We start from the raw sequence: 23982 nt of genomic DNA, 5'->3' as shown, positions 1-23982 counted from the left end.
TATTTATTCATCAAACCAATTTTAGCTTTAAGAGCAATTTCCCAAGTTCACTGAATGTAGGAATCCACTATTTATGGAGGACTTAGTTGGAGGCTATGTGGGGTCAGTGGGAAGTGACTGTTCCCCGGCCCTGCCTCTGGTGGCCCACATGGGACAGGCAACTGAAAAGCTATCTGCATAGTCCTGTGTGAGACTGGAGTGCTGTGCCATTAACACATTGCCCCTCCTCCTCCCCCACACCCCCTCCTCCTCCCTTTTTTTTCTAGAGCACTGTCAAACTCTGGTTTATGGTGGTGTGGGAGATTAAACCTGGAATCTGGGAGCCTCAGGCATGAGAGTCTGTCTGCATAACTATTATGCTATCTCCCCCACCCCAAGTTGTCTTCTAATAGGCCTGTTCTAATGGCTTCATCCAGGGGGACCTACAAGTCACTGGGGCACTCACAGCCACCTCTCTCTCATGGGCTCACGCATGCAAGTAGAGACTTTGCCCTGACTGGGTCCCTCTTCTAGAGCCACCAAGCCTTCTCCAGGCGCTCACTGGGCCAACAGAGGTCACACCACAGGAGCTTTTCAATAGCAAGGAGGGGCACTTTCACTTTAGCCCCAAGCTGTGAGAAGGGGTATAATCTGGGGAAAGGTTTGCCAGGGCAGGGGAGGGTCATCAGTACAGCCTGAGCCTCTGGGTGGGCTTGGACCTGGGCTCAGGGGATCCCCAGGCTCATGACAGGACACCATTTGGGGCTCTAACCCCAGCTGCAGAGAGTGGGGGGACTGTAGGCACTGCACCTGCTCTGGGACTCAGAGCACCTTCGGGTGGGTACTGTATGTAGCCCAAGGTCATCCTATGTGCAGCCTGTCTTTTCTTGATCCTGCTCTCTCCAGACACAGTCAAGGTCAAGGTTTCTTGCTACAGACAGGGCTAGAGTCCAGACGGAGGAAAGGATTACTAGTCCAGCTCCTTCCTCATGTAGGTGGGAAAGGGATATATCCACAAGGCTGTCTCTATTCCCAAATACAGCCCAGCAAGGTATCACCCCCCAGCACCCCACTGGCAAAGGTGAGTGGTGAGCCTCCTGTGACCAGCCAGGCAGGGGTCTGGAGGTGTGGCCACACCAACTTGTGCCCAGAAGGGGGTGATGGAGGGAGCCATGGAAGTACCAGGATGCCTCCCAGGTGCTGCCCAGACACGATGTGGGCAGGGCCTGAGCAGTGGGGGGACAGGGCTCTGTCAGGGGGCTCTGGACTGCAGGTTGCTGAGCCTGGGTACACATAGGGGTAGCAAACGCTTTCCCTTCACTAGTGCCTGGAGACCAGCTCTGCACTCTCCCCCACTCCCCCCCTCCAGCCTGCTCCCAGCACATCCTGGCTTCTCTGTGCAGACCCAAAGGGCTCTGTAACACTCAAAGCCACAAAGGCACACAACGGATTTGGCTAGGAGTTATCACTGGGGAGGGGGCATCCTGAAAGTGAGCAGTATACCCCAGGCATGACAGGGTGTGATGTGTGGGTGCCCAGGCAGTCATACCCCCACTTCCCAGCCCATAGCAGTGATGCAGAGCAGGTGACCGCTGGCCTATGAGCTCCCCTGAGGCATCAGAGAATGACTCACCTTCTTGTACTAACTGGGAGCAATGGCCAGCCATCCTGCACTGGCGCCAGTCAGCCCACTGCAGGCTGAGAGCTGTACCACCTGTGTGTCAGCAAGAAAGTAGCCCTTTGGTCTGGGAAGACTTCACTATACACGAGGACCTGGGTTTAAGCCCCAGGCCACCACACGGGACAACCTGAACAAGGGAACATCACAGCCAGTGGAGCAGTGCTGTTGTATCTCTCCTCTCTGTCTCACTTTCTGTCTTTTGAAAATAACTGGCTGCCAGGAGGGCAGAATTGTGTCGGTGGAAGGAAACACCAGTGAAAATGCTGGTGGCAATAGAGAGGTGTGTGGTGGTGCACCTGGTTAATCACACATATTACCAGGTATAAGGACTGGGGTTAGAGCCCCCCCCCCACCAATGGGAAAAGCCTCATGAGCAGTAAATCAGGTTTGCAGGTGTCTCTCTCCCTCTTTATCTCTCCTTCCCTCCCTCTCAATTTCTATCTGTCCTATGAAAGAAAGAGGAAGAAGAAAGAAAGAGGAGAAAGAAAGAAAGAAAGAAAGAAAGAAAGAAAGAAAGAAAGAAAAAGAAGTTAAGAAAAAAGGGAAAATGCTTGCCTGGAGTGGGAGATACATAGTGCCAGCACTGAGCCCCATTGGTAACCTTGGCGGCAATAAAAAAAACAAGAGAGAGAGAAGCAAATTCTTGTGGCAAAAAAGAAAAATGCCGCCTTTCTTGAGCCCATCATTGTGCCCAGAGAGGTAATAATATCAGCTCAACTGAGGTTCAGAAAGTAAAGCAGCCAGTGCACTCTTCACCCACCCTCCAGAGCAGGTGCCCCAGGCACCCAGCAGGTGCTAAGACTGTGATGGAGACAAAGACGGAGCTCTTCCCACCCCAGGAGCCACCCCAACTGCAGTGTGGGGCTCCCTTCCAGCCCTCCCCCTGAGAAGCATGTCCTGTCCCCAGCTCAGACACCTCTTACCAGGCCCCAGAGTGTGTGTGTGTGTGTGTGTGTGTGTGTGTGTGTGTGTGTGTGTGTGTGTGTGTGTCATGCAGTACCAATCGTCACCTCACTCAGGACAGATGATTGCTGGCTTCCTGAGTCCCCGTGGCTGTCCGTGTGGGCTCTGAAGGGAGCGGGAGTGAGGGCTGTGAAGGTGGCCATCGACTCCTCTGAGGGACAGGAATCCGCACCCATGATTCTTAGTTAATGATGCTGCCCACTCTCCCCAGGCGAGGCGCCCTGCTCATCAGCCCACATCCGGTGTGAGATGGGGCTTTTACCCACGCAGCTGCAGTCCCCTCCTTAACCACCAGCATCCCTAATGGAATCCCAGGATCAGGAATGTGCAGCAATCAGACAGTGGACACCAAGGGCCCCATATAAAGCGGGGGAGCCTGGAGTCTCTGGATGAGCAGCCGAGGAGCTCCTCCTGGTCTGACCAGGGGTCCAGAAGCCTCCTGGAAGCCAGCACGGTGAGTACATTCACTCCACCCTCAGCAGGGATACACATGGGCCATAGGCAGGGTCCAGAGCTAGGCATGGGCATCCCAAGACTGACAAGGTCTGGAGAGGGGACCAGCCTGTCACCCTGTAGTCCAAACACTGACCACAGCTGTGGCAGTCCTCCCCCACCCCCCCACCTTCTATCCTGTGTTTGCCCATTTGCAGTGGGTCGCCAGCTCACACAAGGTTCCTGACCCCTGGCCCAAAAAGGGGAGTAGGACCATTTCCTCCTGTGCACCAAAGGGCCCCATTTCTCAGGACCCAGAAGTCACCCCAAGGCGGCTTTATCCTCTTGGTCCAGACAGAGACCAGCAGGACTGTGGGGAGGAGGCTACCCTAAGACAAGCCCCCACTCCTTCAACCTTCATCCTAGCTAAGAGGTTGCTATAGCTGGCAAGCAGGAAGCTTAGTGGGGCTGAATTCAGGTAGAGAGGAGCCTGCTTTCATGATGTTGTGCATGCTTTCTGGCTGAGTTCACTTTGAAATGTTTTCAAGGGAACAGTTTCTGGAAAGAGCTCTGGGGAGCTTGGTGCTGTCTTTTCCAGAACCAGCTCTCATCCGAGCCTCGGCCCCAGCTCTTGGAGAGCCAGCCAGCTCCGGCTCACCACAGCCATTACCAAAAAAGCTCCCTTTGCAAGGGAGCAGGCAATTATTGCCAAGGTAGGGCCATTTCAGGAAGCTGGAGCTCTGTCTCTAATTCCCAGAGGACCGGCACGGTGCGGGGGAGTGGGGGAGAGCAGCCTTTCCCAGTCAAAGCCAATTAGACCTGGGCTGGCAGGCCCGCTCCGTCACTTACAAAGCTGCATGAACTTGAGCAAGCTGCCTCACCTATTTCATTCTGCCGCCTCTTCTGTGGATGGGGATCGGGTAGGGTACTCCTAGGGGAGGACGTCCAGGAGGCTGTCAGGTATGCTTGAGAGCCCAACATTTTATCCACTGTACCACCTCCCCATCCGGCTGTCAGGTGTGGACAGACAGCTGTGCCCACAGGCCTGGCAGGCTGAGTCTTGCTGAGGTCAATAGAACCAGGAGTCCCATAGCCTCTACTTTCTAGTTGTGTGGCCTGGGCATGATGTGGTTTTTCTGCTTAGTTTTCTTTCTTCTTAAAAAAAATATTGTTTATTTATTTTAGGGAGAGAGAACCAGAACTCTAGCACATGTGATATTGGGGATCTAACTCAGGACCTCACGTTTGAGAGTCTGTTGCTGTATCCACCCTTGGTGGGTCTGTAGTTTTCTAGCCTGGAAGCATGGGGCTGAAAGAAGTTAGAAAGCAAGTTTCTTGGGGGGTGGGGGGAGGCAGGGCTGTGGTGTACTCGGTTAAGCGCACATAGTACTAAGCACAAGGACCGGCTCAAGAATGGGTTTGAGCCCCCGGCTCCCCACCTTCAGGGGGGATGCTTCACAAGCGGTGAAGTAGGTCTGCAGGTGTCTCATTTTTTTCTCTCTATATCTCCCCCTTTTCTCTCAATTGCTCTCCATCCTATCTAATAAAATGGGAAAAAAATGGCCACTAGGAACAGTGGATTTGTAATGTTGGCACTGAGCCCCAGTGATAACCGTGGAAGCAGAGAGAGAGAGAGACAGCGAGAGAGATGGAGAGAGAGAGAGAGAGATGGAGAGTGAGAAAGGTTTCTTGTGAAGATGGTGTACAGCAGTGTAGGGAGTCTTAGCTCACAGCCTGGCACTGGCACAGCTCAGGGCCCAGACACCTTCTCATGCTTCTCTCCAGGTCCAAGGCCAAGTGAGGGCAGGGTCCTTAAATCTGTTTCCTAGCGGTGCTAGCAGAGTTCTAGCTCAACAGCTTATCCAGCCCAAGTGGAAAACTAGGAGAGGTTGAGGCTATTAACTTTCTCCTCCACGGCTCTGAGATCATGGGGCCCAACAGTCAATAATGACGATAAAAGGAGAATTAGCCCGAGTTTGCTGGGCTCTCTCTGGACTGCCTGGGCCCTGCTGCCAACCACCCCAGCAGTGCTAGCATTAGTGCACTAAGCTGCCAAGGCCATCACATCCAGGGACTGCAGGAGAACAGGCCTAAGTGGGGGAGTCAGCTAGCAGCCTGGTGCCTCCACCCAGTGACACTTCCTCACTCATGCAGCTGAGCCACCAGCCTTTGCCTCTGATGGTTGCCCAGCCCTGGAATGGTGTCCTGCTAACAATGTGTGTGTGGTGTTTCACAGCCTGTAACATCTTCCTTTCCCCCACCAGATGATGAGCCCCCGGTCCCTGTCCTACCTCCTCCTGCTGCCTCTGGGCGCCTGCTTTCCTCTACAGGACAGAGAAGAGCCTGTGGGTGCCATGGGTGGCCTTGGGGACCAAGTGAGCTGGGCTGACCGAACTGGGGAACACCACTTCTCCTGGGGCCCCTCGAGGTGGCGCAGAGCTCCAGCCCCACCCACCCTGCTCATGGTGGCCAAGGAGCTGCAGACATCGGGCAGAGAGCGAGCTGGCTTCAGGTTCCGCTTTGGAAGGCAGGACGACAGCAGTGAGGCCGCCGGCTTCCTGCAGGCTGACGGCGGTGAGAAGGCGAGTGGCCCACTAGGGACCCTGGCTGAGGAACTCAACGGCTACAGCAGGAAGAAGGGCGGCTTCAGCTTCCGCTTTGGCCGCAGGTGAATCGAGGCAGTGGAGGGCCAGGCCTCCTTCAGGGAGACTTCTCCCCTCCCTGCCTTTCCACTCGCATCCCTTTAAGCTTCCAAGACCAAATGCTAGCAAGACTTGGTGTAGTGACATTGAGTTAGTAACAGCTGGTTTGATTAGGTGTGGGCTGATTTTCTTTTTTAGAGAGAGAGATGGAGAGACAAAGGCAGAGAAAGAGACCATAATACCTAACTTTCCTCCAGTGAAGTTGGAGCCACGTTCAAACCTGGGCTGTGCACGTGGCAAAACAGCTCACTATCCAAATGGGCTCTTTGACCAGCCCTGGGGCTTTTTTTTTTTTTTTAAAAAAAAACTTTGTTTACTGGATAGAGACAGTCAGAAATAGAGAGGGAAGAGAGACGGACAGACACCTGCAGCATTGCTTCACCACTCACAAAGCTTTCCCCCTGCAGGTGGGGACCAAGGGCTTGAACCTGGGTCTTTGTGGGGCATTGTAACATGTGTGCCCAACCAGGTGTGCCACCACCTGGCCCTGGGGGCTTCTGATCTCCAGCTTTGCTGGAGTAAAATCCCAGATGGAGGCCACCCAAAGCAAACTGCATCTGGGGGGGAGAGGCAAAGGCCACCACTGCTGTCTCAGCCTGTCTGGGGGCTTGGTTGTGAGCAGGGACGGGGACCTGGGGCCATGGATACAAGGGGCAGAGCTGGCTGAGTTGCAGGTGGGCGGGCTGCTGATGACAGGGTAGGTAATCAAAGTTTTGACAGTCTCCGTAGGGACGTCTGTAGCTGACATGCGAAGCGCGACTGTGAAGGAGGCCATTCCACTGGGTACAGAGTGTGGATCTGAAAGTAAAAATGAAAAACAAGATCTTATTCTCCATCCCATTAACACAAGATCCCTCTGGCAAGAAAACCCTGCTGCGGCGCAGAGGGGCCACTAGGAAGGGGCTGCCCACCTCCGCCCGCCAGAGAACCGGCTTTCCTGGTGCTGCCACGCACCCAGCCAGGCCTCCTGGGAGTCAAACGGGGGAGAAAAACATTTTTTTTTTTTTTTGCTCCAGCAAGGTTGCATTTCAAATGTGCAGAATGCGAATGTGTTGTATCTTTTGAAATAAAAGTTGTAACAACTGCAAAACCCTAATGGAGAGCTCGTCTGAGTCTTGCCTACAGGCCCTCTGTGCCCAGGGAACCTTGCTTTCCAGCAGTGCACACCGCAGCCTTCACTTGGGGGAGATGGAAATGTGTTGTGTGTACCTACATGCCTCTCTCAGCTCCCCCTTAATTGGCTGCTGCTAAAAACATCCGTGGTCAAGGGTACAGTCAAACAATGCAGGGTATGTTTCCCTCCTGCTCCTGGCTGCTCCTCCCCAGGTTGTCTCAAAGCAAGGAGTATTCTGGAAACAATCCCTCCACCCCAGGGGAAGAGAGGGCTCAGCCTGGAGTGGTGGCAGGCCCGGGGAAGGAGAGCAGCCCTTTCAAACATGGCTCTGGTGTGTCCTGCGTCCCATCCCATCCTGCTCACACCCACCAGCCTGTCTGATGCCTCTCACTCCCAGGCTGCCTTTCCACTGCTGAGATGAGAACTTGTATTGATGTTACTATGGCAACATCTCCCCTCCTCCTTTTGAGCTACTGCTTGCCCCTGTTCACAATTGAATAATTTTCCATTGAGCTGTCACAATTAATTGGTGGATTTTTATTAGCCTTTTAGAACCACACTGGGCTGGGCCCAGCTTGGCACCTCAGAACATTTTCACAGTGTTTTCCATTCTATTAGAGACTTACATTCCCCACGAGCAGCTCTCAATCCTCGGCAGCCAGAAAGCTACTTCATTAAGGGGTGACAGATCTGAGCTACAAAAAAGCCACCCTGACTGGGAGGAGATGGGGGTAAGATGGGAGAGGAGCTCAGAGTCAGACCGTCAGCTTATGCTGCAGGACGCTGCCTTCTCCTGGGGCACCCTGCTTCTCCCCTCCACCCTGGCCCATGGCCCTGGGGCTGGGGCTGCTGTGACAGGGACCAGACATGAACCGGGGAGGTCCGTCACACTCTGGCTCTGCCAAAGTCAGAGAGCATGGTCCAGGACACCTCCTCCTGACAACAGTCATGACTGAGTGGAACACATTCGCAAGTCTTTGTTGATAAGCGGGGTGAACACAACTCCAAGCCAGGGAGGGTGACCGTCAAGAGCATGAGCCCCGTAGTGGCCCAGGAAGCAGCACAGCAGGGAGAGCACCAAGCTTGAGGTCTTGGGTTTGATCCCTGGCATTACATATGCCAGAGTGATATTCTCCCCCCCCCCCCCCCCCGCTCTCATAAATAAAAGCAAGCAGATCTCGGAGCCCGCGTACCTGAGGCTCCCTTTTCAATTTCCAGGGCTGCATGTGGTGCTCTTGCTTCTTCCTCTCTCACTCTGCCCCTCCCTCCCTTCCTCCTTCTCTCCTGTGAAACTTTCTCTTTACCTTGTATTAAATCTTTTCTTAAAAATTCTTGGATTTTTTTGAGATTTTTTATATGGTAAGACAGAAATTGAGAGGGGAGAGGGATAGGGAAAGAGAGACAGAAAGAGGCAGAGACACCTGCAGTACTTGCTTTACTGCTTGTGAAGCATCTCCCTACATGTGGGGAGCAGGGGCTTGAACCTGGGTCCTTGCACATGGTTAATGTGTGTGCTTATCCAGGTGAGCCACCACCTGGTCCCCCTTTTAGACAATTTTGAAAGCTTTTATAGTATTTCATTTTAATATGAGAGAAAAAGAGAGGACAGAGAGAGGGAGAGGAGGGAGAGAGAAATACACCAGAGCATGCTCAGCTCTGGCTTCTGGTGGTGCTAGGGATTTAACCTGGGACCTCAGAGCCTCAGACATGAAAGCTTTTTCGCATAACCATTATTCTGTCTCCCCAGTCCTAAACAACTAAATATTAAAAAATAATATAAAAACACACTTGGGAGGGGCAGGGAGATACCCAGTGGTATAGCAGAAGACTTGCATGCTTGAGGTCTCAGGTTCGATCCCTGTCACTACATGTGCCAGAGCTAAGCAGTACTCTGGATTTTCTCACAAGAAGGAAGGAAGGAAGGAAGGAAGGAAGGAAGGGAGGAAGGGGAGGGGTTGAGGGGAGGGAGGGAAGCTAGGGAGGGAGGAGGGAGGAAGGGAGGAGAGGGGGAAAGGAGGGTAGGCAAAATAGCATAATGGAGAGGGAGAGCGAGAGCGAGGGGGGGAGAGAGAGAGAGAGAAAACACAAGACCTGAGACCTGGTGTGCTACAAAGGACAGCCCATGCTGAGAATGGGGCAGCAGACAGAGGTGAGCATGTTAGCTTACCTCCTCTTAGTTAAGGGGGGAGGGTCTGTACTGTGCACCGACTCCTTCCCTCGCTCACTCACAAGCACACAGGCCACAGAAAGCTCTCACAGTAGAGCAGGTGAAACAGAGCAGGAAGCAATGCCCTGTGTGACCGGCTCCCTGGCCAACACTCACTTGCTGATCTGCACTCCTGTTATCAAGAGCCCCTCCCCCTGTTGCTCCACCTTCCCAGCCCCTCACGGTCACTGGCTGTGAGACCTTGGAGATCACCTGCGTGTATTTACACACGCTGCACACTGGCTGTTTTTTTAATTTGTGGGATTAGCTTCAATTCGATAGAGAAATCGGAGATAAAGAAGGGCAGGGGAGGCTCTTCAGAGGTGTGCAGATCCTGTCATTAGGCTTTCGTCATTGTAAACAAAAACCAACAACGTAGCTATTCTTTCCAGTTGCTTGTATATTCAAACTCAATAACCCTGAAAATCAGAACAATCAAACCACTATGGACATTGATCTGTTAAATCCACTCCCAACACATTGGGTTAAATGTCTCAGCCTCCACCTCACTGGCCTTCTCAAGGTTGGGGGGCACTCCCATTCCAGCTGCAGGCGCCCACCCTCTCCTAAGGGGCACATGTCATGCTCTGGATTGGTGAAGGTGAGGCTCTCTGGAAAACATTCTTTGGAGATTAAGGCCCCAAGCTGTCCGCCTCAGCAGCTCCTTCCCGGCTAGAGCACCTGAGGGACAGCTGTCTCTATCTGTTCAGTTTTTATTCAAGATATAAGACTTCTTTCTCACCAGAGTGTACAAAGGTACTTAGGTTTGGAATTGAACAAGAGGGGGTCAGGAAGGTGGCTCAGTAGTAAAGCATGTGCCTTTCATGAGTGAAGTCCTGGGACTGAGCCCTGGGACCACACAGGAGCACCAAGGACAAAGAGGACAGTGACAACTGGAGCTCTGGGTGGTGGAGTGGCGCTCTGGTGTCTGTCCTCCCTCTTGGCTCTTTCTCTCACAAAAATGATCTGCCAGGGAGGTAGCTCCGTGAGCTACAGCATGAGTGAGGCCCTGGGTTACATTAAAGGAAAAAAGATGTTACTTTGGGGACCCAGTGGTGGCACACCTGGTTAAACACACATTACAGTGAGCAAGGACCCAGGTTCAAGCCCCTGGTTCCCACTTACAGGGGGGAAAGCAAACAGGGCTGCAGGTGTCTCTCTGTCTCTCTCCCTATCTCCCCCTCCTCTCTCAATTTCTGTCTCTATCCAATAATATATTTTTAAAAAATGACATTACAGGGCAGGTGGTAGATAGCATAATGGTTATGCAAAGAAGCTCTCATGCTTGAGGCTCCATAGTCCTAGGTTCAATCCCCAGCATCACTGGTAAACAATACAAAATTAAAGTTAAAAAATTTTAATGACATCACATTAAAAATGGGTGAGGACCCACCTACTTCCTATTACACTTCCCTCACTCACTCCAAAGCTAACCTCATCAAAGCAAGGACTGCAAAAGCTGAATAAGGGCAAGAGATTGGCATACCTTAACAATGACTCTTTAGTCACTATCAGGCCACCCCATCAGCTGGGGCCCTAATTGGGGAGTCCTGAGATTCCTAAGCAAACATGATGGATCTAGACCTCGAATAAATCCCTCTCCCCATTGTTACTGGTCATCTCTATCAGGAACAACACAATAGACCCCTTTGTGGGCCCCCATAGGACCTCGCCCTCAACTTGGATCAATAATGGTATAGAATGTTCCATCCTCTGAAGGGAGGCTGGACAATATACTCTATGCTACACCTGAGGAAGATAGTTCCTGATATTGGGGTAGCTTGGAACGTTCCTACTTAATGACCACAGAATGTGAGCTCAGATCTACAGGGATGCAGAGGTCACATAGACTCCTAAGCTGAATATGGGCCCCAGATCACATCAAATCGATGGGGTTTACAATGAATAATATTTATACACCTTTCCCATATTTGGGAGCTACTCTCTTCCCTGATCCAGCTTTCTGGTCCTTCTGCCAGCCATGACATTATCTCCCCAGACAATAACTTGGATCCACTTGCATATCAGATTTCAGGCTTGGGCAAAAAAAAAAAAAAATGAAACAAACAAACAAACTACTATAGCCACAGGCCTTTTGGAATATAATTAAAATATGCCTACTAGTTATCAACAAAACAGAGGGCCTCCCCCCACACACCCTCTTCATCTGCACTATTCCAGCCTTTAGGTCCATGATTGGTCAACAATTTGTTTGGCTTTGTATGTTAACTTTTCTTTCAGCCACCAGGTTCCAGATGCTAGCATGATGCCGACCAGACTTCCCTGGACTGACAACCCCACCAATGTGTCTGGAGCTCTGCTTCCCCAGAGCCCTTCCCCACTAGGGAAAGACAGGCTGGGAGTATGGATTGAACTGTCAACGCCCATGTTCAGCAGGGAAGCAATTACAGAAGCCAGACCTTCCACCTTCTGCATCCCACAATGACCCTGGGTCCATACTCCCAGAAGGTTAACTAGGAAAGCTATCAGGGGAGGGGATGGGATACAGAGTTCTGATGGTGGGAACTGTGTGAAGTTGTACTCCTCTTATCCTATGGTTTAGTCAATGCTTCCTTTTTATAAATAAAAAATTAAAAAAAAATTAACAAGGACCCAGATTCCAGTCCCCGGGCCCCACCTGCAGGGGGAAAGCTTTGCAAGTAGTGAAGCAGTTCTGCGGGTGTCCATCACTCTCCCTCACTATTTCCCTCTTCTCTCTCAGTTTCTGGCTGTCTCTATCCAATAAATAAAGGTAATAAAAAATTTTAAAAACAAAAAAATGGGTAAGGACTATTTCTGTACAGTGTTTGAACCATATTATCTTTAAGAAAAAAAGAGAGCCTGGTGGGGGTACTTCAGCGATGAACTGTTAAGCAGCTGCTAAAGAAGAAAATGCCTCTTCCTAACTTGTCCTGGGGCCAGAGACACCAGATCGAGGACACATTTCCCTGAATTCCTTGTTCTAGACAAGCAGGTTTCATCCTATGAGTCTGGGCTCCCAGAGTGGTGGGTGACCACCAGGCAGGAGGCAGTCCTTTCCCACTGTCTCTGTATCAAGACATTTGGGGGGTGGGGGTAGATAGCATAACGATTATGCAGACTCTCTTGCCTGAGGCTCCAAAGTCCCAAGTTCAATCCCCCACACCACCATAAGCCAGAGCTGAACACTGCTCTGGTAAAAAACACACAAATGAAAACCATTTGGGAAGTGATTTTTCCAGAGCATCCCAACACTGAGAAGAGAAACAGGGCTAATTCTAATTCTCGAGTTCTCTTCCATGGAGGGAGGAGCCAGGCCCTGGAGCCAGGTTTTTCTATTGCTGTGCTTGACACTCTGCACTGTCAACAAATTTGTCTGCCATAGTAGGTGTTAGCCAGTCGGTGCTGTGTGACCCTGGGTAAGCTGCCTCACCTCTCTGCCGGGCTAGCTTCGTAGGCGGGAGAGAGATGACCAGGGACTCATGGCTGAGCTGGGAACGCAGTTCAATTTTAATTGACGAGCGGGGATACAGTTCAACAATCTAATCTCTATTCATTAGAAAATACTGTCCTTTATATCTCCTGAGGCGGAAGTGTCAGGAAGAGGAAGTACTAGGATAGGGGGTGGGGAGAAGGAAATAGCATGCGAACCAGTGGGGATTAAACCAATGAAAACAGTGATTATGTAAATAGACCACAGCGTTAAGCAATACAAGCGAACCTAATGTGATGATCAAAACAGAAGGTCTTATAAGCAGAATTTAGAAGCATACCAACATCTCTCTAAGCCAGCCACAGCTTCTTCACCTGTCAAGTGAGGACCGTGACAGAACCGCCACTGAAATCGGTGTAAGGGTTTCACATGAGGATGTAGAAGGCATTTCTTTTTTTAAAATTTTTATTTATTTTTCCCTTTTGTTGCCCTTATCTTTTATAGTTGTTGTAGTTATTACTGTTACTGATGTCATCATTGTTAGATAGGACAGAGAGAAGTGGAGAGAGGAGGGGAAGACAGGGGGAAAGACAAGACACCTGCAGACCTGCTTCACCACCTGTGAAGGGACTCCCCTGCAGATGGGGATCCTTACGGTAGAAGGCATTTCTAGAGTCGCTGAGTGCTCACACGTGTAAGCTGTGATTTTTAAGACTTTCACTGGAAAAAAAAAATTAGAAGGTGCTACAATTCTAAGTGTACACTGACAAGATTTCCACTAAGACACACTTTTAGCCAGTTCTACACAAAATTGCACCCCACCCCTACCACCACTCTGGTGAGAACCTCGCCAGGCATTTTTTCCTCCATCCTGACAGATTAACATAGTGGAAGCAACATCTAGCTCCCTCTTCCTGAGCCTGGCTGATTCATCTGGGTCCATATTATGTTGACCAGTCACTCAAATCATGGTGTGTTCCAAGTGTGTTCACTCTCAATGCACTGTAATATCCCACTTCATGGACAAACCATGGTGGACTTACCTGTTTTTGTTCATGACATCTGGATGGTTTTCAGTTTGGGGGTTATTTTCTGAGCAATTGTTTAAAAAAATTTCTGACACTTTAGGTTTGTATTTTGTAGTATCAGTGGCAGTTACTTACTGGTCCCTTTTGGCAAGCTTTGCCTTCCAGTTCTCGTTGGTTCTAGACCCCAAAGTAGACCGCAAAAATCAAAACAAAACACAAACTGTGTGTGTGTGTGTGTGTGTGTGTGTGTGTGTGTGTACTTTTCTGGGCCTAGATCCACTTCGTATTAGAATCCAAGGGGCTCTGTGATTCAAATAAAGGTCAAGAGCTGCTGTCCTGGACCAGCTAGAGTGACTGCAGTGGAAGATGATCTGGGAGACTTCAGAGGAGCCTTATATCACACTGGTCTCGTGGCCAAGGTAACTTGACACGTGGAGCCTCGTCAAGGCCTCACGACAAGTGAGTGCCAACTGGACAAGTGACCACAAAGCCAAGCCAGGCAAATGAGCTAACGGTACCCTAAGACTTCATGATGGTCTGCATCTGGCACAGAGGAAGCAGCTGTCGGGTGACTGTCACTAAAATCATTCATTATGGGAATTGTCATTTGGGGGGCGTGGGGTGCAAAGTTAGGGTTCACCTAACAGACTGAGGCTGGCCCGTTCCCTGTCGTGAGCCAGGAGAGGAGGGCTGAGGCCTGTGCTGCTTGCTGTCTCCCGCCAGCCCTTGGCCCCGACCAGTGTTTCGCCTGCTTTCCTGTCCTGCTGCACATCTTTGCTGCTGAGGGTTCTGGTAAAGAGGTTTCACTGAACCGTGCTCTTTGTATGCTTTGGTGAGCAGGTTCTGTATCCTCTGACAAGTCTGCCGGCTTAATAAGTATCATTATCAGAGGACATGCCTTACTTCTCTGACTTCCACTTTCCAGGCTGTCAGCTGGCATTAAATGGAGACCGAGCTGAGGAAATGTCAGCACACCCTTGGGGGGTGGGGGAGAAGCTGGGAGGCCACTGCATGACCTGGGAGGGTTCACCCCGATCTTCCTCCTTGTTCCACATCAGTAAGGACAGTGGCAAAAAGTGACTTCCAAGACTAGGAGAAAAAGCACACGTGTGTGTAGATGAACTTTCAGGCCGCCGCCTCCTGCCTCACTGTGGAATCCAGGGTGTCCCCCCTCTACTCCACTCCTCATTCAGCTGGCACAGCCCTCGGCTAGACTACCTTTCTCACGTCAGTCAGACACGGGCTGCATGGCGACACAGGCCACTTCAGTGTTACTAACAAGAGCTGGGGTGACAGCTAGGGGACCCCAAAGAAGGACTTAAAACAGAAAACCCTGTTGCGTGTGCATATATGCAAGAAGGAATTGGGAACAGGGCAGGGAGATGACTAGCGGTGACACAAGAAGTGGGATTCCTCCACCAACGCTACTGTTGTTTTGTTCTGTAAACCCACGAGACCTCAGTCCTTGTGGGAAAGCCAGAACTCCTGCCCTTCCTTACAGCACCTGGCTCTGAACTCCTGCCCTTCCTTACAACACTGTGGCTCTGAACAGCAGGGAAGAACTAAGGACCAAAGCAATCTGCCCAAGTTCTAATGTTGTAAACATTTATTTAAAAAATACTACGGAGGAGAGATGTGGATTCAAAAAAAACAGAGTCATATACAGAAACAAAACGTATTGGGCCAGAAAGAAAAAAATCAAAGCGCACACATACACTCTCACACAAACACATACACACACACACACACACACACACACTCACACACTCAATAGGCATTCCAGAAAAAAGGACAGTGGAAAAGTATTTACACTTCATTTATAAAAGAGCGAGTCTATAAAAGAGTGTGATACCAAGGTATAAATGCAGATATAGTGGCACATCGTGTGAGCGAGAGACTGGTACCTCTAGAACAGGCCGTCCAGGGGACTGGGCTAGATCTGTATTGCTTTGCAAGGCCATTGGTGGTGTTCTAGCACCCCCTCAGTCCGTGAGCACAGCAATGCGGGGCTGGGGCACAGGAGAGGTGCTTGCTCTGAGGCCACCATATGAGTCAGAAGAAACCATCTCTGCCAGAGCAATCAAAGTGGAGCTGATCAGAGTGAAGACAGGGCCTGTGTGAGGTCACCAGCAGGCGTAGGCGGTTTCCCCAGGGGTTGTTTCTGGGTTGGTGTGAGGCCCACGTGGGTGCCTACTCCCTTGGCTGTAACTCCTCTAGGTCAAGGTCATGGAGCCTAGGCTCCTGCCCTGAGCATCCACACCTCTGCCTGGTCCTGAGCAGGTTGGGGGGTGAATGGAGGGAGGGAGTGTTGCGCTAAGACCAGTTCTTTGAAACACCTTGTGGGGTTTCACTTGTTTGTGTTCTCTTCACCCCTGATGGACCCAACAAAAACGTTCAGCTAGGAGTTGCTTGTGCTAATTAAATAAAGACATGTGCCTAGTAGGGGAGCAGCTGACACTGCCAGGGCTTTGGTACCCACAGCCTCCTGCTCCTGTTTGCAGCTGGCACCCAACAGTGGCTTCCTTTCTGTATTAGAGGCGGCTGTGCTGACAGCAAAGCTTTGAAATGCTTCAAACTTCAAGGAACTGAAGACTGGCTTGTCACAAAGATAAGGATCCTGTAAGAACGTAATTTGTCTTAGAGGTATACAGGAGGTGGAGAAGGGGGTGCGGGGGTAGAGAGCATGGTCAGAATCCAGACTTTTCCAGACCACTTGGAAATGTGAAAGGAAGGAGACCTTAGTGAGGCTCAGCCCTGGGCCAGCTCGGCTGCTCCCCAGCTACATTCCCCTGCCCCCAGGTGCTGGAGAGCGACACTGCCACCCTTCTGACTCAAGCTTACCCTCGGGGAGTGGTGCTGCATGTCATGAGACTGAGGTGCGAGGGTCTGGGGACTTGAAGAACGGATGATAAGGACATATGACAACCCCATGGGTTCCTTCAGCTTTCCCGCCTGCTCTGGCAACCAGAGGCAGGTGGCTTTAGCACCCGACTTCGCACCCCTCTTCCAGCCCTCCAAGTGAAGGGCTGTCCTTCATCTGAGCAGATGGTGAGGGCACCAGCCCTGGGGCAGTTTGTGGGGGACGGCACCAGCAGGCAGTGCTTCTTAGGGTGCAGTTTTGGAATCGTGTCTTCAGCATGAGAGGCTCGAGATTGCGCGGGTTCCAGGAAGGTGACGGTTCCCAAGGCTGTGGTGACAGGATTCCCATCTGAAGGCCTTGTTCTTGGGAAAAATGGAGAAGATATACCAAGAGGAGGTTGTCCAGAAACAAAAGGAAAATGCCTGTTCGTCCTCCCATCCCGCCCAAGCAGCTGAGTTTTGAAGCACTATGAGGGAAGGGGCAGTGGGTCCCTGCAGCTGACAGCAGTCCACAGAGTGGGCATTCCACAGATTAAACTTGGGGACAGGAGTGGTTCATAGAGCCTGGGCTGAAGGGGAGGAGGAAAGTGCAGGAGGACAGTTGGTGCACAATGTAGGTAGTAAGGCTGTACTCCACAGCGGCCCTCAGCTCTACCTGGCACAGAGCTCCTGGGTCAGCCACCCTCGTGGGCACAAGGGGTGCCCCTTATACGCTTCAGCTGGCCTGGTGCCTGGCTTCTGCTACCTCTGCACGATGTCACTGATCTCTTTCACGGAGCTGAGGAGTTTGCTGAAGTCCTGAGTGGCCGCCGGGCCACTCCCTGCAGTTGCTGGGCAAATCTGAAGCTCACGGAGATTGTTCTCCAGTTTGTTGATGGCCTCACGAAAGGCGAATTTGTTCCTCATCTGCTGGATGGAATCCACATAGCTTACACAGAATGTGTAGAGGTTTTTGCCTGCTTCGAGCACTGCGCTATGGCTGGCCATCTGCTCTGAGTTCTTGGAGATGGCCAGGCACAGCGCCTCGGTGCCGTCCAGGACCACGCCCTTGGTGATGGCACCACTGGCAATCCGTTCTGGAGGCTGGCGGGTTTTCCGAAGCGACACTCGGGTTGATATGAGTGGGATGAAGGCAGTGGAGGAGGGCTGGTCCCCTGTCTGGGTGGAGGATGCTGACAGCACTGTGGAGGGAGCAGTGGCTGGGCTGGTTGGGGTCCCTGGTGACTTGGAGGGTTGTGGCTTTGGCATAGATGGGAGTGCGGGCTTTTTGACGCCCTCCCCCAGCTGGTTGGATTTGGTTGCATCGCTGTTCAAGGCATCCATAACCAGAGTCGTAGATTTTGCCTTTGCACTGGGGGTTGCCTCCCCAACTGTTTCCTGGCTTGGGCTCTGAGACAGCTTTCCCACTTTCCCCATGGAGGTCGGAGGTGGGGGTGGTGGAGCAGGTTTGAGCTTGGACAATTTCCCCTTGTCTCTCCCTGGGGACTCAGAGGAGGGCTTGTGCCTTCTCACCCTGGAATCCTCACTGGGGGGCTTACTGGCCCCTCCGGATGCACCAGGCCCTGCTCTGCTGGTAGGAGGCACTGTCTCAGCTGCAGGTATCCCCGAGGCACTAGCCTTGCCAGTCTCTTCCTTGTGGGGAAGACCAGAGGAAGACACCATCACCACCTGCCTCCGGAGGAGTTTCGGGGTTAGATTGGGGGGGCTGGAGCCTGGGCTTGACTCAGCTGCATCTTTAAAGACTTCATCAGCCGCTTCCTCTGTCTTTTTCACCAGCCTGGGTGGGGGTGTGACTGTGCCTCTGGCCATGTGGTCAGGCCTGTTCTCATTCGCCCGCTTTCGAGGCAAAGCTGGCTTCTCGCTTTTGTGTCCTCCGAATGTGGATGAGTCAAACTGTCTTACTGTGGACTGCAGATCTCGGGGCAACGTGACTGACCTCCACTCTGTGTCCTTGGCCCCGTGGGGCACACAGGAGGCAGAGCAGGACCGCAGGAAGCGCTTGCTGGCACTGCCGCCACTCTCCTCTTCACTGGCTGCTAACCGGCTGCTAGTCAGTGTGCTGGACTTTTTCCACAGGTGGGGAGATCGGAATCCTGCACCCCCAGCCTCCCGGAAGGCTCCATTGGGGACGCCAGCCGCACTACTGGGCTTAGGGCACTTGGCTGGCTCCGCTGTGTCCGGGGGTGTGAGAGCCAATGCCCCGTTGCTGATTTCTCGACCCTGGACTTCGTCCTCCCCAGCTCCTCTGCGCTCTGGCTGCCCATCCATCTCCCGGAAGGAGCTGCTGCGTTTGGGAGGGGTTGGAGCTGTTTTTTTCTTCTTCTTGATCAGGGCGCTGAATAAGTTGGTCTTTTTGTCTTTGGGGAGAAGGCGCTCATCTTCACTTAGGATGCTATCCTGGGGACCTCGTTCTTTTCGAGGGAGCAACGGAGACACAGTGGGCTCAGGGTCCAGAGGATCTGAAACAACATTGGGAAGAGGTGAACATCTCCAGATCAGGGGCTCTTGAGTGAGGAAAGCTTCTGGATGGTCAACTAGTTTTCTCAGGAAGAGTGACCACAGGACTGGGCTCTGAGGGTTCTAAGTCTGACCACAGCTCTGAGCTCATCAACCACGAGACTAAGCAAGTTACTCCTATTCATTCATCCTCAGCCGTCTCATCTACTAAATGGTGGACAATAAAAACCTACCCAGTCATTTCTGGAGAATGTATTAGATAATGAATGTGGGGCACTACAGCTCTTGGCACATAATTTCTCAATCACTGTTGTCATTATTATTAGTGTTATTAGGTCTCTCTCCTCAAAGACAGCACAACAAAAAGTCAGAGCCCCCAGCCCCCTCCTCCATGCATGGTTTCCTTTAAAGCAGAGTCCTTCCAATGCCACAATCTGGTGAGCATAAACAATGAGGGGGTCAAGCAAAGGGTCAAAAATCAGTGCTTCTCAGAACAGCAGCCAGATGAGGTGTGATCTGGAGGGAGGGAGGCCAGAGGCCACAGGGAGTAGTGACAATGGGCTATTATGTTGAGGAAACATGAAGGGGTGACCTTTTAAAATTTTTAAATGGGCATTCTTTAAATATGAATAATAGCTCATGAGAAATCTTTCTGGTGTTGCCAAGCTCCCTGCTAGGGAATGACAGAGTTCTCTCTCAGAGGGCAGCTTTGAGAAGAGTGTCTGTCTGTCAGGAGCCTGGAACACAGAGCAGAGGTACAGGCGACAGCTTTCACCAGGCAGCAAGTGGGACACTGAACCAGGGAAAGCCAAAGGATCTCCCCAAACTTTAACCCAGAAGAAGGAGTGGAAGAAAGCAAAATTCCAATGAATTTGGAATTCAGTTCTACTTCAGTGCTGAACAACTAATTGACACTCTTGGTTCACCATGAGATTACATATCAAAATATCCCTCAGATGAATGCTGACGGGCATAAATGAACATGATTACTTGTCACTGGGCTTTTAATATGCCCCAAGTTTCCACAGTGGCCTCGCTTCCTCCCCACTGTTCAACCACCTGAAGTCCTGAACACTAACAGAAGGACCAAGGGTCAGAGACTCTACATAGTCTATCAGCTGTGGCCTCCAAAGTGGGGTGTACAGTGCAGCATAGCGGAAAGAAAGCGTAACAGGCTTATTACATATACACATTTCTTATGCACACCTTTTAAGTATATATGCTTGGAATATTTTATGAGGCATATTTGTGCAACAGTTCAAGTATATTATTTGATATACATGAGCTATATAATTGACTTTTAAAAAGTGATTATGCCTAAGTGATTTAAAAAAAATTGGTAATCACAAGTCTGCAAATCCTGCTTCACCTAAATAGCCCACAATTCTGGCTTTTCCCTATCTGTGCCTGCTGATATAGTCTGTGGTCCCTCAGTGGATCCCCTGGGAGTTTCTAAAAGCCATGCGGCATGGTCCATGCTCAGATACCTTGGCCCAGCTGATCTATAGGAGAGCCCAGACTTCTGGGGCTTCAGGATTGTAGAAGGGATACCTGTGAAATCAGGGCAGCCTAGCTGAGGATAAAACCTAACACACAGGAAGCAGAAGATTGACACTCACTAATATTCCTGGTAATATCTCAGGACCCTCCTTGCTCATCTGGTAAACAGCCCCAAAATAGTCTTTCCCAGAGGCCACACAAGAACACTAGCTCTCTGCCACGGCATCTCCTGGTTCCATCAGTTCCAGTGGGCTTTTCATATCAGTGTTTTCATAAGATGCTTTTTGTTTGGTTCAATATTTATCACTGTTGTATCTGCCCTGAAAGAGTAACCACAAGTACTGTGAATAATGCATGAAAAGGTAGGTTTGTTTCTCAGTTACGTTTCACCGACACTTTTCTCTGTCTGATCTAGGGAACTGTTGAAGCCAGTGGCTCCTAAGCGATTCCCAGAGGTCAGGCAGAGCTGCAGGCAGAGGAGAGCCTTCCTCTTGTCAAAGCTGGACCACAAATAAGGAATTTGTTTGCCTTCTTGTACGAACTTCACTTACTGCTCCCACCTGCTCACACTGGCCCTGAGATGTCCATCTAGGTGTCTGGTGGGCGAGGAGAAAGGGCCTTACCCGTCTCTCCCAGGCCCTTGGAGTGGGGTGTCTCAGGCACATCAGTAGGATCTTTGTGTTCCGCAGCTTTCCTGGAGGTTCTTGTCTTGGTGGGCAGCTCTGGGGCCTGCAGCAAAGTGCTTGCAACCCCCCGCATGCCCTTTTTCCCCAGCTCCTTTTCCACTTCTAAGAACCACCAAAAGACAAGAACAAAGTCACCAGCCATCAGTAATGGGGTCAGTTTTAGTATATTGGTTTTCTCTTTTTTAGATCTTTTTTCCCTTTTTGAAAAAATGTCTTTATTTACTAATTACTGGATAGAGACAGAGAAATTGAGAGGGTGGGGGAGGTAGAGAGGGAAAGAGACAAAGAGACACCTGCAGCCCTGCTTCACCATTTATGAAGCTTTCCCTCTGCAGGTGGGGACCAGGGGCCTGAACCTGGGTCTTTGTGCACTGTATAATGTGTGTGCTTAGGCAGGTGTGCCACCGCCTGGCCCCAGTTTTCTTCTTTTTAAATTAGCAGCAACCTTTTATACACAGTTACAGAGAAGAGATACAGATGCTGAAGAAATAATGCTTGGTGGTTCTTTAGAACTCTGTATAGCTGCAAAAGACAGAGAGCTCAGCCCCACTGGTCTTAAGTAATTTTTTGGTCTATACCATGCTACCAAAAGGATGTGAGGGGGAGTCGGGCTGTAGCGCAGCGGGTTAAGCGCAGGTGGCACAAAGCACAAGGACCGGCATAAGGATCCTGGCTCGAACCCCGGCTCCCCACCTGCAGGGGAGTCGCTTCACAGGCGGTGAAGCAGGTCTGCAGGTGTCTGTCTTTCTCTCCCCTTCTCTGTCTTCCCCTCCTCTCTCCATTTCTCTCTGTCCTATCCAATAATGACGACAATAATAACTACAACAATAAAACAACAAGGGCAACAAAAGAGAATAAATAAATAAAATAAAATAAAATAGGATGTGAGGGAGATCTGGCTGCGACATCTGTCACCCCACTGATCACCAGGGTTGATTCAGCTGATCTGGCTGGCTAGTCGGGGGTCCCCTTCCTCCCTCAACGCTCCATGTGTGTCCCTCCCAAAGCTGCACGCTTGGTCGGTCAAAGAGGACGGTCTTCCCTGAATAGAGACGGACCGGTCTCGAGGGTTTTACGAGTTTCTGCGGTCCCATTAGAACCTCCAAACAAGCTCTCAAGGACCATGCTACCAAGAAACAATCAAAGTGACCAGGGCTCTGTCCCACACAACCACTGCCCCCCCCCAACTTTTAAAAAATATTTATTTCCTTTTGTTGCCCTGGTTGTTTTATTGCTATAGTTATTATTGTTATTGATGTCATTGTTGGATAGGACAGAGAGAAATGGAGAGAGGAGGGGAAGACACAGAGGGAGAGAGAAAGACACCTGCAGACCTGCTTCACTATCTGCTTGTGAAGCGACTCCCCCTGCAGGTGGGGATCCAGGGGCTCGAACCAGGATCCTTACGCCTGTCCTTGTGTTTTGTGCTTAACCCACTGTGCTACTGCCCGACTCCCCTCTTCTCAACTTCTAAACCACACTGAGGGCATCCCAGAAATGGGCACTTTACCATCTGATATACTGGATTCCTGGAACATTGTTTCAAAGGCTTGGTGGATTTCCGCAAAGGAGGGCCGTTCAGAGGGATTCCACTGCCAACCTAGATGGGTGAGACCCAAGTCAGTTGAGGTCTTGCTAACAAGCTCAGGGACATCATTTTTTCTTCCTTCCTTTCTTTCTCTCTCTCCACTGCCTTCCTTCCTTCCTTTTTTACCTCCAGGGTTATTGCTGGGGCTTGGTGCCTACACTAAAAATCTACTGCTCCTGGCAGCCATCTTTTTCCCATTGTTGTTGCTGCTGTCATTGTTGGACAGGACAGAAAGAAATTGAGAGATGGGAAAGATACAGGGGGAGAGAAAGTGGCTTGAACCGGGATCACTGTGCCAGTCCTTGAGCTTCGCACTATGTACGCTTAACCTGGTGCACTACTTCTCAGCCCCAGGACATCATTTCTCTCACTCACTCTTTTTAAAAAATATTTATTTATTCCCTTTTGTTGCCTTTGTTGTTTGATTGTTGTAGTTATTGCTGTTGTTGGATAGGACAGAGAGAAATGGAGAGAGGAGGGGAAGACAGAGAGTGGGAGAGAAAGATAGACACCTGCAGACCTGCTTCACCGCCTGTGAAGCAACATCCCTGCAGGTGGGGAGCCAGAGGCTCAAACTGGGATCCTTATGCTGGTCCTTGCGCTTTGCACCACCCGCACTTAACCCACTGTGCTACCACCTGACTCCCAGGACATCATTTCTTGGGGAAGAGTATGGTAGTGAAAGAAGCACTCCAGCTCTGTTAACCATATCTTGTTATGACAAGTTGAAGTAACAAATGTCACTATGTCCTATTATAGGCATTAAGAAATTAAAGACTTTAGACGTTGTCAGAATCAAACTGTAAAATCTCAGAGATACTGACAGTAAGATCTACATTTACAAGTATATTTTTTCCAACCCGCCTCTAGCAAGTGCAGAATTATTAAGTCAAATAGCTTGCCTTCTATCTTACCCTTGCTTCATGGTTATCAAAGTCCAAATTCCTTGGTAGTTAAGGTATGCTAATTAACAAGATAAAATGAGGATTAAGGATTGACAGGTCCATGCTGAAGAGGATGTAAAGAGTCACTCCCATACATCTGGTGGGAGTACAAATTCATATAATCTTTTTTGGAAAAAGTGGTAAAGATATATTAAAATTTACAATGCACATAGCCTTCTAAACCAACAGTTCAACTTCTAGAAGCTCAATGCATATATATACATATATAAGGATAATATTTTCTTCTGGTATACAATGGCAAACAAATATGCAAGATACCAAATGTTCATCAAAAGAAGCAGAGATAAATGAGTGAAGCGTTTAATGAGGCTATATAAAGGAAACTATAAAAACTTGGAAGAAAGGAGCAGAGTGGGGAAAGATTTCTGATTTATAAACAGGAAAAGTTGTGCCCATAATACTGCCAAAAA

The 23982-nt window shown here is 50.4% G+C and overlaps 2 protein-coding genes across 3 annotated transcripts in view; one reads left to right on the top strand and one right to left on the bottom strand.

The window, feature by feature from the left end:
* Positions 1-5283: 5283 nt before the first annotated feature.
* On the top strand, positions 5284-5827 carry QRFP (pyroglutamylated RFamide peptide). The gene has a single exon (XM_007530307.2). The coding sequence runs from the start codon at positions 5320-5322 to the stop codon at positions 5725-5727; it is 408 nt and encodes a 135-aa protein (XP_007530369.1). The 5' UTR covers positions 5284-5319; the 3' UTR covers positions 5728-5827.
* A 9273-nt stretch (positions 5828-15100) lies between these two features.
* Positions 15101-23982, bottom strand: part of ABL1 (ABL proto-oncogene 1, non-receptor tyrosine kinase) — a 166530-nt gene continuing 157648 nt past the window's right edge. For both annotated transcript variants that reach the window (XM_007530304.3, XM_007530305.3), the window contains exons 9-11: positions 22530-22619; positions 20957-21121; positions 15101-18835 (exon numbers count right to left, since the gene is read on the bottom strand). In XM_007530304.3, the coding sequence (XP_007530366.1) occupies positions 17118-18835; positions 20957-21121; positions 22530-22619 (1973 nt within the window). In that variant the 3' untranslated portion in view covers positions 15101-17117. The remainder of the gene's footprint in view (positions 18836-20956; positions 21122-22529; positions 22620-23982) is intronic.

The sequence above is a fragment of the Erinaceus europaeus genome, chromosome 10 (assembly GCF_950295315.1).
Source record: "Erinaceus europaeus chromosome 10, mEriEur2.1, whole genome shotgun sequence".
NCBI lineage: Eukaryota > Metazoa > Chordata > Mammalia > Eulipotyphla > Erinaceidae > Erinaceus > Erinaceus europaeus.
The sequence above is the reverse complement of the archived record's forward strand: the minus strand, read 5'-3'. Positions and strand labels throughout refer to the sequence as shown.

What these genes read in the sequence shown, in the direction of transcription:
- QRFP (XM_007530307.2), top strand. Translation starts at nt 5,320, where the DNA reads ATGATGAGCCCCCGGTCCCTGTCCTACCTCCTCCTGCTGCCTCTGGGC.